Source organism: Papio anubis, chromosome 13 (assembly GCF_008728515.1).
Source record: "Papio anubis isolate 15944 chromosome 13, Panubis1.0, whole genome shotgun sequence".
Lineage (NCBI taxonomy): Eukaryota > Metazoa > Chordata > Mammalia > Primates > Cercopithecidae > Papio > Papio anubis.
The window spans coordinates 98,239,418-98,255,600 of NC_044988.1; the positions used below are offsets into that span (position 1 = coordinate 98,239,418).

At 53.1% G+C, this 16,183-nt stretch overlaps 1 protein-coding gene and 1 long non-coding RNA gene across 7 annotated transcripts in view; one reads left to right on the forward strand and one right to left on the reverse strand.

The window, feature by feature from the left end:
- The first annotated feature begins 3 nt into the window (after positions 1-3).
- LOC110741358 lies at positions 4-6,617 on the forward strand. Its single transcript, XR_004178020.1, has 2 exons — positions 4-435; positions 4,976-6,617. It is a non-coding gene; the product is annotated as an uncharacterized LOC110741358 (long non-coding RNA).
- The window catches only part of ZER1 (zyg-11 related cell cycle regulator), a 43,329-nt gene continuing 32,395 nt past the window's right edge, over positions 5,250-16,183 (reverse strand). For 4 of the 6 annotated variants that reach the window (XM_031654615.1, XM_031654614.1, XM_031654616.1 and 1 more), the window contains exons 12-15: positions 15,741-15,856; positions 14,598-14,786; positions 10,114-10,211; positions 8,980-9,204 (exon numbers count right to left, since the gene is read on the reverse strand). In XM_031654615.1, the coding sequence (XP_031510475.1) occupies positions 9,002-9,204; positions 10,114-10,211; positions 14,598-14,786; positions 15,741-15,856 (606 nt within the window). In that variant the 3' untranslated portion in view covers positions 8,980-9,001. The other 2 variants (XM_031654617.1, XM_021927144.2) reach the window with 1 other exon arrangement.

Here is a 16,183-nt window from a genome sequence, read left to right on the forward strand (position 1 = left end):
GGATCTGGGCGCTGGGCAGGGCCGGACTGGATCAGGGAGTCTGCTTATTGGATGGCCGCTGCGGCCGAGTGGACCCTCAAGCCAACAGGTGCCTGAAGAGGCTGAGGGCGGGGCCGGCGCGCGCGCAGCTGGTAACTCCCCCAACTCCAGCCCCACCCGCCAGGTAACTTTTGAAAGCCCAGGCGCGCGCGCGCACCTCCCCCGCGCTCCCCTGTGCCCGCCCTCGCAGCCCTCGCGCATGCGCGTAGCTCCCTGGGCGCTTAAAAGATCCAGCGGTTTGCTGTGAGTCCGAGAGGCAAATTTGTGCCCATTTCGAAGATGTGATGACTAAGGTCTCCAGAGGGCCAGGGCTCGCCCAAGGTTGGTCTGTGGTGACAGCTTTACCTCCTTGCTATTTATTCTCAGATGTTGCAAACGGAGGAGAGAAAAGTGGAGGTATGTGGTGCACATTCTGACTATGGGTGATCCAACTTAGGCGGGAGTCAGAAATCCCAGCACTGCCCCTTCCTACCTGTGTGACCCTGGGCGAGTTACTGAGCCCCTCTGAGCTGTTTTCTGTCTCTATAAGAGGGATAACAATAGTGTCTTAAGGTGTTTGGGAGGACTAAATAATGGAAACGCCTTGTCTAGCACGGGGCTGTCTTGCCTCTCCTGCTGTGAGCCACCACCTACAGGCGGACTTTCCCCGCCAGAGGCTTCAGGCTGTCTTCCTTCCCTGTGTCCCCAGGGCCTTCCCCACTCAGCCCTGCCTTTCCACAGCACCTCCCACTGATACCAGCATCCTCCTCCGCCTCCATCTGATTGGCCCCATCCCAGCTCCTCCAGGGTACTCCTCTGACATCTGTTGTTTTTCTCAGCTCAACATCCTTTTTTTGATTGGGGAATTGACTTCCCATCCCATGTGATTGGAGGGACTGCCCCTCACCCCTTAGGATGGCCAGCGGTAGGCTGTGGGCGTTCGACTCTGCAGAACCAATCACAGGCCTTCCATGAGATTACTGTCTAGATGCTGAGAGGAAGGGGCATTCTTTTGGATCTCAAGCCTAAGGAATGGGATATAAGGCAACCGAGAGCCATCTTTACGCTGTGCGGTGAGGGCCTACCCTGTCTGTGGCTGGAGAAAATGAGACTAACTTATAAAGACACATAGAGATGGATAAGCAGCACTAAAGGAGGGAGCGAGCGATGGTCTGAACAATATTGTCTGAGCCCTCCAGATTCAGCTGTCCCTGAAGCTGATACTAACTGCATCCCCTGGTTGCAAGTCAATTCCCACCTTTTTTTTTTTTTCCCTCCCCCCAGACAGAGCCTCACTCTGTTGCCTAGGCTGGAGTGCAGTGGCACGATCTGGGCTCACTGCAAACTCCGCCTCCCAGGTTCAAGCGATTCTCCTGCCTCAGCCTCCCAAGTAGCTGGGACTACAGGCGCCCGCCACCACGCCCGGCTAATTTTCTGTATTTTTAGTAGAGACGGGGTTTCACCGAGTTAGCCAGGATGGTCTCGATCTCCTGACCTCGTGATCCACCCACCTTGGCCTCCCAAAGTGCTGGGATTACAGGCGTGAGCCACCGCGCCCGGCCTGTTTTCTGCTTTCTTGAGATGGGGTCTCACTATGTTGCCCAGGATGGCCTCAAACTCCTGAGCTGAGGCAATCTTCCCCCTCAGCCTCCAGAGTAGTTGGGACTGCAGGCGTGCACGACCATGTCTGGCTTAAAGGGAGAATGAGGGAGTGGAGGGAAATGGTGAGGGCTTCAGTAGAGTAAGGGAAATGAAAAATTCCGAAGGGTTGGTCATGGTAAATATGATTAGGCAGCTCTGTGTGCTCGCTAGCAATTATGAAAGTTAGGACTCTGTTCTCCTGCAGAGACTAGGAGACAGAGGCTCCAATCTTCCTGATATTACACTTCAATGGAATGGCCTTCAGGTCCTTGAATGGCCTTCAGCTCCTAAATTGTGACATACACACACATCTCAAATGGACAGAGGAAGGATCACAATTTTAAGTTCCCATCCCACCACACTTTTCTTTTTTTTTTTTTTTTGAGATGGAGTTTCACTCTTTTTGCCCAGGCTGGAGTGCAATGGCACTATCTTGGCTCACTGCAACATCTGCCTCCCAGTTTCAAGCGATTCTCCTGCCTCAGCCTCCCAAGTAGCTGGGATTACAGGCATGTGCCACCACGCCTGGCTAATTTTGTATTTTTAGTAGAGACAGGGATTCTCCATGTTGGTCAGGCTGGTCTCGAACTCCCAACCTCAAGTGATCTACCTGCCTTGGCCCCCCAGAGTGCTAGGATTGCAGGTGTGAGCCACTGCTTTTTTTTTTTTTTTTTTGAGACAGTTTCATACTGTCTGCCTGGTGTGATCTCGGCTCACTGCAAACTCCACCTCTTGGGTTCAAGCGATTCTCCTGCCTTAGCTTCCCAAGTAGCTGGAATTACAGGCATGCGCCACCATGCCTGGCTAATTTTTTTTAATTCTTAGTAGAGACAGGATTTCACCATGTCGGCCAGGGTACCCTTGAACTCCTTGTGATCCGCCTGCCTCGGCCTCCCAAAGTGCTGGGATTACAGGCGTGAGCCACTGCGCCCGGCCAGAGGTCACATTTCTTAGGGAGACTCAGTAAAATGACTTCATGGTTTAGACATCAGTCTGCTTTTGGAGAGGTAGGTCATGTTTGAAGGTGCTAAGTGGCAAAATATAGTTTCTTTTTTTTTCTCTCCAACTTTCATTTTAAGCTCAGGGGTACATGTGTAGGATGTGCAGGCTTGTTACATAGGTAAACGTGTGCCACGGTGGTTTGCTGCACAGCTCATCCCGTCACCTAAGTGTTTTGTTTTGTTTTGTTTTGTTTTTGAAATGGAGTCTTGCTCTGTCACCTGGGCTAGAGTGCAATGGCACGATCTCAGCTCACTGCAAACTCTGCCTCCTGGGTTCAAGCAATTCTCCTGCCTCAGCCTCCTGAGTAGCTGAGATTACAGGTGCGTGCCACCACACCAGCTAATTTTTGTGTTTTTAGTAGAGATGGGGTTTCACCATTTTGGCCAGGCTAGTCTCAAACTCCTGACCTCAAGGGATCCACCCGCTCTGGCCTCCCAAAGTCCTGAGATTACAGGCATGAGCCACTGCACCCAGCCTGGCCACAAGTTTTTAAAAGGAGAGCCCTCGATATGCCAGGTTTTGTGCTGGGCTACAACAGAGCCTTGATGTGGCTTGCTGTTCACAGTCCAATGGGGGAGACAAGATAAAGCAACTTCAGCCCCATGAGATAAGTAGATGCTGTGATGGGATGAGCAGGAACTAGAGTGTTCCTGACACAGGAAATGGCAGGTACCAGGCCAAGGAGCTAGAGGAGGAGCACCTGGCACCTCTGAGGACCTTGTTTTCCCTCCTTTACTGTGGCAACCTTGAGGAAGTAAGTCATTTCAGGCCAGGTATGGTGGCATATGCCTGTAATCTCAACACTGTGGGAGGCTGAAGTGGGAAGACTGCTTGAGCCTGGGAGTTTGAGACCAGACTGGGCAACACAGTGAGACCCCATTTCTACAAAAAACACAAAAATTAGAAATTCATGGGGTGCACGTTTGTTGTCCCAGCTACTTGGGAGGCTGAGGTGCAAGGATTGCTTGAGCCCAGGAGATCGAGGCTGCAGTGAGCTGTGATCGTGCCATTGCACTCAGCCTGGGCAACAGTGAGACCTTGTCTCAAAAAAATAAAAAATAAAGTCACTTCACCTCTCTGAGCCTCAGTGTCCTTGTCTGTAAAATGGATTATTGCCAGGGTTCTGAGGAAGCGGAAGGTACATGAAGCACTTAGCCTGGGGCCTGGCACACAGATGAAGGTTCAGCAGTGTTGGCTGCTGCTGGCAGGCACTTCCCTCATTCCCTCCGAGGCACCGACAACCCACCAGGGTTCTGAGGCAAAGTACTCGAGGCCCTTCCTGCCCAGGTCCTGTGGGTGGCCAGTGGCAGGGGGCTCTCAGCCAGGGGAGAGAGAGAGGCCAGATCCAGGCCCTGCAGCAGGTGGAGAAGAGGGGACCTCGGCTTCACAGAGGCTGTGGGAGGAGTCAGTGCTCAGCTTCCAGAAACGCTTAATTGAGTCCTGATGCCCAGGCTTAAAACCTCACATAGAAGGTAAAATCCACACACTCACGGTGGTCTATAAAGGGTGTGACCGTATCATTTCTTTTTTGTTTTTTGAGACAGAGTCTCGCTCTGTCACCCAGGCTGGAGTGCAGTGGTGTCATCTGGACTCACTGCAAGCTCCGCCTCCCAGGTTCACGCCATTCTCCTGCCTCAGCCTCTCGAGTAGCTGGGACTACAGGTGCCCGCCACCACGCCCAGCTAATTTTTTCGTATTTTTAGTAGAGACGGGGTTTCACCGTGTTAGCCAGGATGGTCTCGATCTCCTGACCTCGTGATACGCCCACCTGGGCCTCCCAGAGTGCGGGGATTATAGGCGTGAGCCACCGCGCCCGGCTGACCATATCATTTCTTATTCCAACTAGGCAGCTCTTGAGGATGACAAGGCACTGTCGATAGAGCTGCGGGGACCACAGGTGTCAGCCAGGACGGCCCTGGGCCATGCTAGAGTCTGGGCACCTCACGATTTGGCCCCAGCGACTTCTTGGTCCCGTCCCACTCCACCCTTGTTCCTCACGCTGCCAGAGCCACATGGGGCTGCTTCTCTGTCCACCCTGGCAGGACCCTCTGCTGAGGATGCACTTTTCCTCCGCCCCTCGGACCAGACCTGGGCAGCCTCCGTCTTTTCACTGGGTTTGGCTGCACTCTGCCTCTTGTGAGACGCCTCCTAGACACATGGGGACACCGTGCTGGCTCCTTCCCCTCTCCCTAAAGCACTGTGGCCCATCGGACTCCAGGCTTCCCTGACCTGCCTGCCCACTCCCTCCGCTGCCTTCTCCCTGCTGGTGGCACAGAGTCATTATCTTCTATTTGCCATCTGTCTCCCCCATCAGGCTGAGCCATCCTGGGCAGGCACCCTGTTGGTCTGGTTGCCAGCTGTGTCCTCAGTGGGCACAGGGATGTGAAGAGAACGCACAGGAAACAGGTACTCCAGCTCAGTCCCCTGCCACCTGTCCCCAGCCTGCAGCCCTTTAACCTACCAAATGCACACCTCCCTACCACAGAACTACCCACACTGCCGTCCCCCTGCCGGGGGTGGCTCAAGTCCTGCTCCAGAGCCTGGAAGCCAGGCTAGCAATCCCCTCCACAAAAAAAGACACTCTGTTCTCCATTTTGCACAAAAATGTATTTCTGTGACATCCCAAAGTACAGACATTTCCCCAGGCCCCAGGGGATAAAGCAATGAGGTGTGAACTCTGCCAGGGTCTGGCCGGGGCCGCTGAGCGTGGGATGGAAGGGAGCGCTGCATGCAGCCCATCTGCCAAGCTGGGGGAACACAGGGCTACCGCCCACTTCCCAGGACAGGGAGGGAGAGGCTCCGGGAGAAAAAGGCCAGGTGTCTCTCCCAAAGCTGCTCACCCATCCCGTCCTGCCTGGAGGCGGAAATGCTAGGAACACCTGAAAGCAGGCCGGCAGAGGGAAGAGGGAAGAAAAAGCCATCATCCAAAGGCTGCCTCCAGGGTTAGCGCTGCTCCCCAGGCCCCTGTGATCCACAAGTGTCCGATGAGAAGCAAGGCAGCGTCCACCGAGGGAGGAGCACAAGAGAGCCGGCGCCTCTCAGGCTTCCAAGGTAAAGCCGAGGGCAGGGTGGGACCGCCAGAGAGGCCCAAGCAGCCACTGCAGGGCAGTCCGAGTGCTGGTCTGGAGGCGGCTGTGTGGCCGCTGTGGGTCAAAGGCTGGCGTGGGACCTCTGCCTCTGAGAGGCGTGGGGTCCTCTGGGCAGCGGGGCAGGCTGGGATGAGGAGGCAGGCTCAGTTCTGCTGGTGGGAGCGCCTGGGCAGTTGAAGGCTGTGGAGCAAGGAAGCAAGCCCCTGGCCCCAGAAGATGCTGGCTTCCAGGGCAGGGGGCAGGTTCTGGATGTGTTTTGGCAGAAGGGGCAGTGGAATCTGCCCCCGAGTTCTGACCATCCCTGGGCTGGGGCTTTCCACAGCCTGGGACCTGGTGGGAGACTAGGAGGCAGCCTCCATAGCAGCGTGGCCTCAGGCAGGCCTGGCCGGACAGCAGCAGGGCCACTGGGCACCCTGCTCCTGGAAGGTCTTCAGGGGCAGGGCTGCCTCGACCTTAGCCTCGGAACAGCTCACTTTCTTGCCCCAGATGGCCCACAGCTGGGAGCACCAAGGCTTTTGGGAGACCCAGTGGGGTAAGTTCTAATCCCCAAACCCCATCAGCTGTGCCCGGGAGCCGAGATGGAGTTCTCAGGCATGGGCAGTGGGTCAGGATGCTGGATACGCTGTCCAAGGCCTGCTCCTCTCATGAAAGGAAGCCAGACTGGGGTCTGAGTTTCCTGGACAAGGACTGGACACTCACAGCGTTATAGGCATTTAGTCTGGTTGGGGTAGGAGTGAGTGTGTCAGCGATGAAGGCTGAGTGGGTTTGAGGATGGCCAAGGAAGCTGCAAGGACTCAGGAGTGTTGCTTTTGTTTTTGTACAGAAATCATACACACAAAACTTCACACTTCCTAACCAAAAAAAAAATATATATATAATATATATATCTCACTAATGTTAAGGAAAAGCGTCGGTTGTGCAAAAGTCCCCCATGTCTCTTCACTCCGTGGGGGGCTCCCTCGGAAGGGGACTGCCCGCTGGGCTGCTTGAGCACGCTTCCTCCCCGCCTGTGGTCCAGAGCGGTGGTGGCCATGGGGGTGGAGGCCTCTATCTGGATGTGTCCATGTTTTCCTCTTTAAAGTTACTGCAGTGCTCAATCACCTTGCTGGAGACAATGAGGGAGACAGGATTGGAGGGTGGGCTTGGGTGGGGTGAGCCCAGCCCCTCCGAGGTCATCACGCAGCTGGGTAAACACGTGTTCACAGTGATGGTGATGCTGACTGAATGATGTGGATGGAGGGGTTGGCAGAGTGGCTGGCATGTGCAGGGGACTCAGGGAATGGCACCTGTGGCCGTGAATGCCATCACCAGCCGTCCTCCGCTTCCTTCCTTCCCACCACCCCCAGTTCCAGGGCATCTGTGGATAGGGGTCCCCAAATCAGCTCAGGCCTGACCTCCAGAACCCTTTGGAACTTTCTTCAGTGACCTCTTCCTTCTTCATTTTCCCTGCACACCAGACCCTTCTCTTTCCAGAAGTCCACCAGTGGTCCCCAAACTGACTGCACATCAGATTCCCCCAGAGGCCCGGATCCAGTGGCAGGTCCAGGGTGGGGTGGGGGCAGCTGTGTTCGCACAAGGGCCCCCACTACCCTGTGGCAGCTGGGGCCCAGCACTCCAGCTCAGATTTCAAGTCTCACCCGCCCCAGCCTGACCCCTGCCACCCATCACTGTCAGTTGTCACCTTGGAACCCGGAGAGCTTGCCCATTCAACACCAAGCCTGTGGGTTGGGGGCTTCACTGCAGCCTCTGTGTGTTAAAGGGGTGCCCCAATACCTTTTAGGAAGCAAATTTCCAGAGTGGGAGAGGGGCCAGTGGACAGGCCGAGGGCCTTCTCCTAAGCATCATCCAGGGTCATTTACTCCTTGCTGTCAGATAGGCCAGTGCCTCAGATTCCCATCACAGGCCTTGGACACATGTTCAAAGTGACTGTGGTAGGTAACTGGTCAGTCTTACCCAGTGCTTCTCAAATTTCCCGGGAATCCCTGTTAACCATGAAAATTCCAGGGCCACCTCCCACCTCCCAGATGCACTGGAAAAGAAAACCTAGGGGTGGGTCCTGTCCATTTATACTTAAATTTTATTTTTTTGAGACAGAGTCTTGCTCTGTTGACCAGGCTGGAGTGCAGTGGCACCATCTCGGCTAACTGCAACCTCCCCCTCCTAGGTTCAAGTGATTCTCCGCCTCAGCCTCCCAAGTGGCTAGGATTATAGGTGCACACTACTACGCCCAGCTAATTTCATATTTTTAGTAGAGATGGGGTTTTACCATGTTAGCCAGGTCTCGAACTCCTGACCTCAAGTGATCCACCCACCTCAGCCTCCCAGAGTTCTAGGATTACAGGTGTGAGCCACTGTGCCTGGCCAGCAGTGCCTTTGGGCAGATATAGTAGAACCAGGTGACATTTCCCTGCCCGGGCCCAGGAAGTGGCTGTCTGAGGAGACTCTGAGTTCCAGGCCCCTCCTCCATGTGACCTTTTGCTCTATACAGAGACATGAAAAAGTGTGCTGGGTCAGCTTGACCGTTGTCCCTTCTAGAATGAATCCTGGAGAAAACAAGGTCGTTTCTGACGATTTCGACATGTCACATCCCTGAGAGTCTCTCCTGTCCTGATTGACTTGAGAACTGGAGGGAGTGGCATTTCAGACACTGCAGTGAAAGCCACACAGCCACAGAAGGCTGGGACTCTACCATGTTTGCGACCTTCACATTCAGCAAGCTCACTTGCACTCTGCCTCGTCTCATCTCTAGAATGTATTTGACCATACCATGTCCCTTCTTTAGTGGGAACGTCTTTGGCCAAACGTAATGAAAAGTTCTGACCTCACTTGCTAATACCCGGTGATAAAAGGATGGAATTTGTTGGGAATAAAAGAAAACGAAGCTTACAAACGAGGGCCCTGATGCTCCGTTCAGAGCTTGGTCATCTAGTTTCCAGCCATACTGTGGTCAAGATGACATTTGGAGAGGCCCCAGCTGGACATCAATACACTGTCAACCTCTGTACTCAACCCCAAGCTGCCCTGGGAATTTCAGTCATTCCTAACCTCCAGAGGGCGCCCGCTATGCCCTTACTCCCCCAAATCAAGGTTCCAGGCAGAAACACACTGCTAGTCTCTTACCGGGCCATTTCCTTGGTCTCCTGCCGTGCGGTCGCCATCTTAATTATGTCCCTCAGAAGGGGCAACCCCCCTTCTTTGATCAGCAGAGGGCAGTACTTGTCCGCTGTGGGATAGGAGCAGACAGCAGAGGATCAGGATGGTCTTCTGATCAGCCCGAGGCCCAGAAACCCACCCTGTCTGTGAGGACTATCCTGGTGCTGGGGGTGTGAAGGCACAGGCCTTGGTGGGGGCAAGACATGTGTGTCCAGCCCCATGGGTGGGAGTTCTGCATCCATGTAGGGGAAGCAAGAGGTGACTCCTTGGTTTGAAGTTGCTGTATTTATTTCCAGAGCTCCTAATTTAAAAAAAAAAAAATTTTTATATATATAAAATCTTAAAATATATATATATTATATATATAATTTTTTTTTTTTTTTTGAGACGGAGTCTTGCTCTGTCACCCAGGCTGGAGTGCAGTGGCCAGATCTCAGCTCACTGCAAGCTCCGCCTCCCGGGTTCACGCCATTCTCCTGCCTCAGCCTCCCGAGTAGCTGGGACTACAGGCGCCCGCCACCTCGCCCGGCTAGTTTTTTTGTATTTTTTAGTAGAGACGGGGTTTCACCGTGTTAGCCAGGATGGTCTCGATCTCCTGACCTCGTGATCCGCCCGTCTCGGCCTCCCAAAGTGCTGGGATTAGAGGCTTGAGCCACCGCGCCCGGCCTATCCGTATTTTCACCAGGTGATTCTGGTGACCTGCCAGGTTGGAACCAGCTGGTGGTATGGGTGGTTTTTTTCATGCAGAAAGCATGGAGACTTCTATTTTATTTCTGGAGATGGGGGTCTCGCTATGTTGCCCAGGCTGGACTGCAATGGTTATTCACAGGCATGATCATAGCTCAATGCAGCTGGAAACTCCAGACCTCAGGCAATTCTCCTGTCTCAGCCTCCTGAATAGCTGTGTGCACCACTGAGCCCAGCAGGCATGGAGATTTTGGACTGTTCCTGCACATGGAAACGAGAAGCATTAAGAAAGCTGTCTGGGAACTCTGCACAGGTGTTTCGCCTGCTAGGCCTGCTTCTGGTGAGGAGGCAGGAGTGGGCCGTTAAGCTGGGTGTCCCACAAATGCTGGAAAGTGGAGGGTTCTGCTCCGAGGCACAAAAGCGGCAGCAGCAATTAATGCTCCCCCCTGGACTACAAACTCCCTGAGGGCACATCTGCTTTCAGCTGGATGAGGGTCTGAACCCAGGACCAGTCAGCACTCACGGTAGACAGACACGAGGTTATACAGGGCCCAGGTTGCCCAGTGCTGGCTGACAGGAGAGATTCCCTGGGGAAGGAGGCGGAGAATTGGTTCAAATGACCTGCAGGAAAAGAAATCAAGGTCACTGTGGATACTGGGGGTGAGGAGTGTGTCTTTTCTTGTCTGAGGTTTCCTCCCACTGGGGAATCCTAGTGACCAACCATGACAGGCTGGCAGGATGCCAGGGAGAAGGGACAGCTGGCCCTGCATCCCACTGGCAGGCTGCACAACGAGGCTCCCTTGGAGAGAGGATAAAGGCACAAGACATGAGGGAGGCAGAGGGGACCCAGATTAGGAGGAGCAGAAAGCTGGAGACCTCAGCAAGGAGCGGAGACCCAGCCTGGGGAGAAGGGGAGACGCACCCTGGGAGCAGAAGCACGTGTGACTGTTTTTTTTTTTGAGATGGAGTTTTGCTCTGTCGCCCAGGCTGGAATGCAGTGGAGCGATCTCCACTCATTGCAACCTCTGACTCCTGGGTTTAAGCAATTCTCCTGCCTCAGCCTCCTGGGTAGCTGGGATTACAGGCGTGTGCCACCACACCCAGCTAATTTTTTTTTTTTTCTTTTGAGACGGAGTCTTGCTCTGTCGCCCAGGCTGGAATGCAGTGGAGCGATCTCAGCTCACTGCAAGCTCTGCCTCCCGGGTTCACGCCATTCTCCTGCCTCAGCCTCCCGAGTAGCTGGGGACTACAGGCGCCCGCCACCACACTCGGCTAATTTTTTTGTATTTTTAGTAGAGACGGGGTTTCACCGTGTTAGCCAGGATGGTCTCGATCTCCTGACCTCGTGATCCGCCCGCCTCAGCCTCCCGAAGTGCTGGGATTACAGGAGTGTGCCACTGTGCCTGGGCTAATTTTTGTATTTTTAGTAGAGACAGAGTTTCAGTATGTTGGTCAGGTTGGTCTCAAACTCTTGACCTCAACTGATCCGCCTGCCTCAGCTTCCCAAAGTGCTGGGATTATAGGCATGAACCATCATGTCTGGCCCTTTTTTCGTTTTTGAGACTGAGTCTCACTCTGTCACCCAAGCTGGAGTGCAGTGGTGTAATCTCGGCTCACTGCAACCTCTGCCTCCTGGGGTTCATATGATTCTCCTGCCTCAGCCTCCCGAGTAGCTGGGACTACAGGCGCATGCCACCACGCCCAGCTAATTTTGGGTTAGAGCATCATTTTGCTGTTGGCCAGGCGGGTCTTGAACCCCTGAGCACCTGCCTTGGCCTCCCAAAGTGCTAGGATTACAGGCCACTGTGAGCCACTGCACCCAGACTAAATTTTTTTTTTTTTTTTTTGAGAAAGGGTCTCGCTCTGCTGCCCAGGCTGGAGTGCAGTGGCGCGATCAGAGCTCACTGCAGCCTTGACCTTCCAGGCCATGCAAGTGCTCCTCCCACCTCAGCCTCCTGAGGAGCTGGGACTACAGGTGTGAGCCACCATGACTGAATAATTAAAAACAAAATTTTTTTGGCCAGGCGCAGTGGCTTACGCCTGTAATCCTACCACTGTGGGAGGCTGAGGCAGGTGGATTGCCTGAGCTCAGGAGTTTGAGACCAGCCTGGGCAACACAGTGAAACCCCGTCTCTACTAAAGTACAAAAAATTAGTTGGGCATGGCAGCATACAGCTGTAATCTCAGCTACTTGGGAGGCAGGAGAATTGCTTGAACCCGGGAGGTGGGGGTTGCAGTGAGCCAAGATCGCACCATTGCACTCCAGCCTGGGTGACAGTGTGATTCTCCGTCTCAAAAAAATACATTTTTTTGTAGAGGTGAGGGCTCAGGCTGGTTTCAAACTCCTGAGCTCAAGTGATCCTCCTGCCTCGGCCTCCCAAAGTGGCTGGGATTCTAGGCGTGAGCCACCGCATCCAGCCTATGACTGCTCTTCTGACAAGGGCCTTCTGTGGGCCAGCATGGAGTCATGGTCCAAAAGCCTGAAACACGTGTGTGCAAAACTCCTGGGCCAGCGATTCTGCTTCCTTTCTCCCCAAGAACTATAGTACTTCGCGCATTGGCAAAACCGTCAGTGTCAGCCTGTTCCTCCCAACATGGGTTTTCAACTGAAATGTCCATCTGTACAGGATGGTACAAAGAGAGTGACTCCGCCCTAAAATGACGAGGGAGATCCTTGCCTGGTGATTGGCCATTCAGTCACAAAACAGTAGGAATTGATGCCAGCTTGACTTAAAGTAATGAAATCTGTGCATAGAAACGCTGCTGGAAGAAGAGACACCAAAATGTCAACAGGGGTTCTCTTTCAGGGAGTGAGATTATGAACAATTCCTGTTTTCTTCTTTTTGTTTTGTTTTTTTTTTTTTTTTTTTGAGATGGAGTATCACTCTATTGTTGCCCAGGCTGGAGTGCAGTGGTGAGTTCTTGGCTCACTGCAACCTCTGCCTTTTGGGTTCAAGCGACTCTCATGCCTCAGCCTCCCAAGTAGCTGGGATTACAGGTGCCCGCCAACGTGCCTGGCTAATTTTTGTATTTTTAGCAGAGATGGGGTTTCACTGTGTTGGTCAGGATGGTTTCGAACTCCTGACCTCAGGTGATCCGCCTGCCTTAGCCTCCCAAAGTGCTGGGATTAAAGGTGTGAGCCACTGTGCCTGGTCCTGTTTTGTTTTCTTTTTCTTTTTCTTTTTTTTTTTTTTTTTAAAGGAGTCTCATTTTGTCTCCCAGGCTGGAGTACAGTAGTGTAATGTCGACTCACTACAGCCTTGACCACCTGGGCTCAAGTGATCCTCCTGCCTCAGCCTCCCTAGTAGGTGGGACTATGGATGTGCACCATCACGCCCAGCTGATATATATTTTTTTTTTTTTTTGAGACAGAGTCTAGCTCTGTGGGCCCAGGCTGGGAGTGCAGTGGCCGATCTCAGCTCACTGGAGCCCGGGCCTCCGGTTCACGCCATGCCTGCCTCAGCCTCCCCGGTGCAGCTGGGACTACAGGCTTCCACCACCTCGTCCTGCTAGTTTTTGTATTTTTAGTAGAGACGTGGGTTTCACTGTGTTAGGCCAGGATGGTCTCATCTCCTGACCTCATGATCCGCCTGCCCGCCTCCCAAAGTGCTGGGATTACAGGCTGAGCCACTACAAGCTTGGCCATTTTTTTTTGTTTTTTTTTTTTTGAGACAGAGTCTTGGTCTGTCGCCCAGGCTGGAGTGCAGTGGCACCATCTTGGTTCACTGCAACCTCCGCCTCCCAGGTTCAAGCCATTCTCCTGCCTCAGCCTCCTGAGTAGCTGGGATTATGGGTATGTGCCACCACTCCAGGTTTTTGTATTTTTAGTAGAGATTGAGTTTCACCATGTTGGGCAGGCTGGTCTCAAACTCCTGACCTCGTGATCTGCCCACCTCAGCCTCCTAAAGTTCTGTGATTACAGGCGTGAGCCATTGCACCCGGCCTGAATTTGTGGCTCTTTTTGAGACAGAGTTCAGCCCTGTCGCCTAGGCTGGAGTGCACTGGTGCGATCTAGTTCACTGCAAGCTCCGGCCTCGGTTCACACCATTCTCCTGCCTCTCAGCCTCCTGAGTAGCTGGGACTACAGGCACCCGGCCATCATGCCCAGCTAATTTTTTGTATTTTAGTAGAGATGGGGTTTCACTGTGTTGGGGCCAGGATGGCCCCAATCTCCTGACTCATGATCCGCCATTTTGGCTCTCCCAAAGTGCTGGGATTACAGCTGTGAGCCACGGCGCCCGGCCTAAATTTTTAGTAAAGAGGAAGTCTCACTATGTTGCCCAAGCTGGTCTTGAAATCTTGGGCTCAGCCGGGCGTGGTGGCTCACACCTATAATCCCAGCACTCTGGGAGGCCGAGGCGGGCAGATCATGAGGTCAGGAGATGGAAACCAACCTGGCTAACACGGTGAAACCCCGTTTCTACTAAAAATACAAAAAAATTAGCTGGGCGTGGTGGTGGGCACCTGTAGTTCCAGCTACTTGGGAGGCTGAGGCAGGAGAATGGTGTGAACCCGGGAGGCGGAGCTTGCAGTGAGTTGGACTGCGCCACTGCACTCCAGCCTGGGTGACAGAGCAAGACTCCATTTCAAAAAAAAAAAAAAAAGAAATCTTGGGCTCAAATGATACTCCTGTCTCGACTTCCCAAAGTGCTGGGATTATAGGCAAGAGCTATTGTGCCTGGCCCATCTGTATGGTTTTCTGTTGTGTGTCTATTTTCTCCCCACCTTTCCCCACAAATCAGTAGGTATCAGTAGTTTGCAAAGAGCAGGCTTTGGGTACATGCAGATGTTGGCATGTATGACAAATGCTCCAGGCTGCATGGGTGAGATCGTGCCTTTATTTATGCTCTGTGCTGTGTGCAGCTACACATCAGTGAGTGAAAGCAGAACCCCACAGAGGACCAGAAGAAAGGCGGGAGCTCTGAGCAGACCTTAATGGCATGAGCATCCTGCCCAGCACTTACCCCATATTCCACACTGCATCCCCGCTCCGCACCCTGCCCGCACCTGTAATTGATGTTTCTCCGAGAGTTGATGTCCCAGCTCTGGATGGCGGCCCACATGCGTTCCTCCACCTCCTCGCGCTGGGGCTCACAGACGCCCCAGGCCTCGGGTCCATCAAACATGATGTGGGAGAGGACGCCACAGGCATTGTAGGAAACCTCGATCCCATCGGCCTTGCTCTCCAACAAGTTGCTGCCAGGAGAAAGACAGAAAAATGGAGTCCCACTCCCCGAGTTTCTCTTCAGATACCAGCTGCAGGACCCCAACTTAAAACAAGAAGCAAGAGGTGCTAGTTATTTCTTTATCACATACTGTCTATATATCCAGATTAGTTCTAAAGGGATTTGAGGTCATTTAAGATATAATTACAGGCTGGGCGCGGTGGCTCACGCCTGTAATCCCAGAATTTTGGGAGGCTGAGGCGGGCAGATCATGAGGTCAGGAGTTTGAGACCATCCTGGCTAACATGGTGAAACCCCGTCTCTACTAAAAAATACAAAAAAATTAGCTGGGCATGGTGGCGGGCACCTGTAGTCCCAGCTATTTGGGAGGCTGAGGCAGGAGAATGGCAGGAACCCAGGAGGCAGAGCTTGCAGTTAGCCTAGATTGCGCCACTGCACTTCAGCCTGGGTGGCAGAGCAAGACTCCATCTCAAAAAAAAAAAGATATATAGGCCGGGCGCGGTGGCTCAAGCCTGTAATCCCAGCACTTTGGGAGGCCGAGACGGGCGGATCACGAGGTCAGGAGATCGAGACCATCCTGGCTAACACAGTGAAACCCCGTCTCTACTAAAAATACAAAAAACTAGCCGGGCGAGGCGGCGGGCGCCTGTAGTCCCAGCTACTCGGGAGGCTGAGGCAGGAGAATGGCGTGAACCTGGGAGGCGGAGCTTGCAGTGAGCTGAGATCCGGCCACTGCACTCCAGCCTGGGCGACAGAGTGAGACTCCGTCTCAAAAAAAAAAAAAAGATATATAATTACAAAAGGGCCACTTATGAAGGATTGAATGAATAAGAGACCATATTATCGATGGAAAACGATATTTATAGCAAACCTAGGCTAAGAGCAGTTGTGCAACTGAGGAGACACTAGAGCTCTGAGCATCCTGGCAGCCAAGGCAAAAAGGGAAAGGATTAAAAGTACTAACCTGAAGACGCTGATGAACTGGGAAGTCATTAGTTGAGGCCGCAGCTCCTTCACTTCTGCCACATTCCCCAAGAGTCCTAGCATATTCCTATGCAGTTCCTGCTTCTCTGGGAATTCCTGGGAAAATGAGAGCCAGTGGGCCACATCAATTAGTACTTAATGACTTAGTATCTGGTATTGTTAACCAAAAAGCTTTATGGGCATCTGGCCATGCCAACTAGATAAAGGGGGCATATAGGCTGCCCTCCTACCCTCCAATGCACCTAGGTCAGTGCAGGGTACACACACTAAGGGATTAAAGGGGTGGGATTCCTTGCCACAAAGGCAAAGGCTGATTAGAGATCTGACCTATGGGACAGACGTGGTTGTGTTCACCAAAGCTCAAAATATTAGTTTAAGGGACCCTCCTAGAAATCAGAGCAGGAAAACAGAGCATGTGTTTAA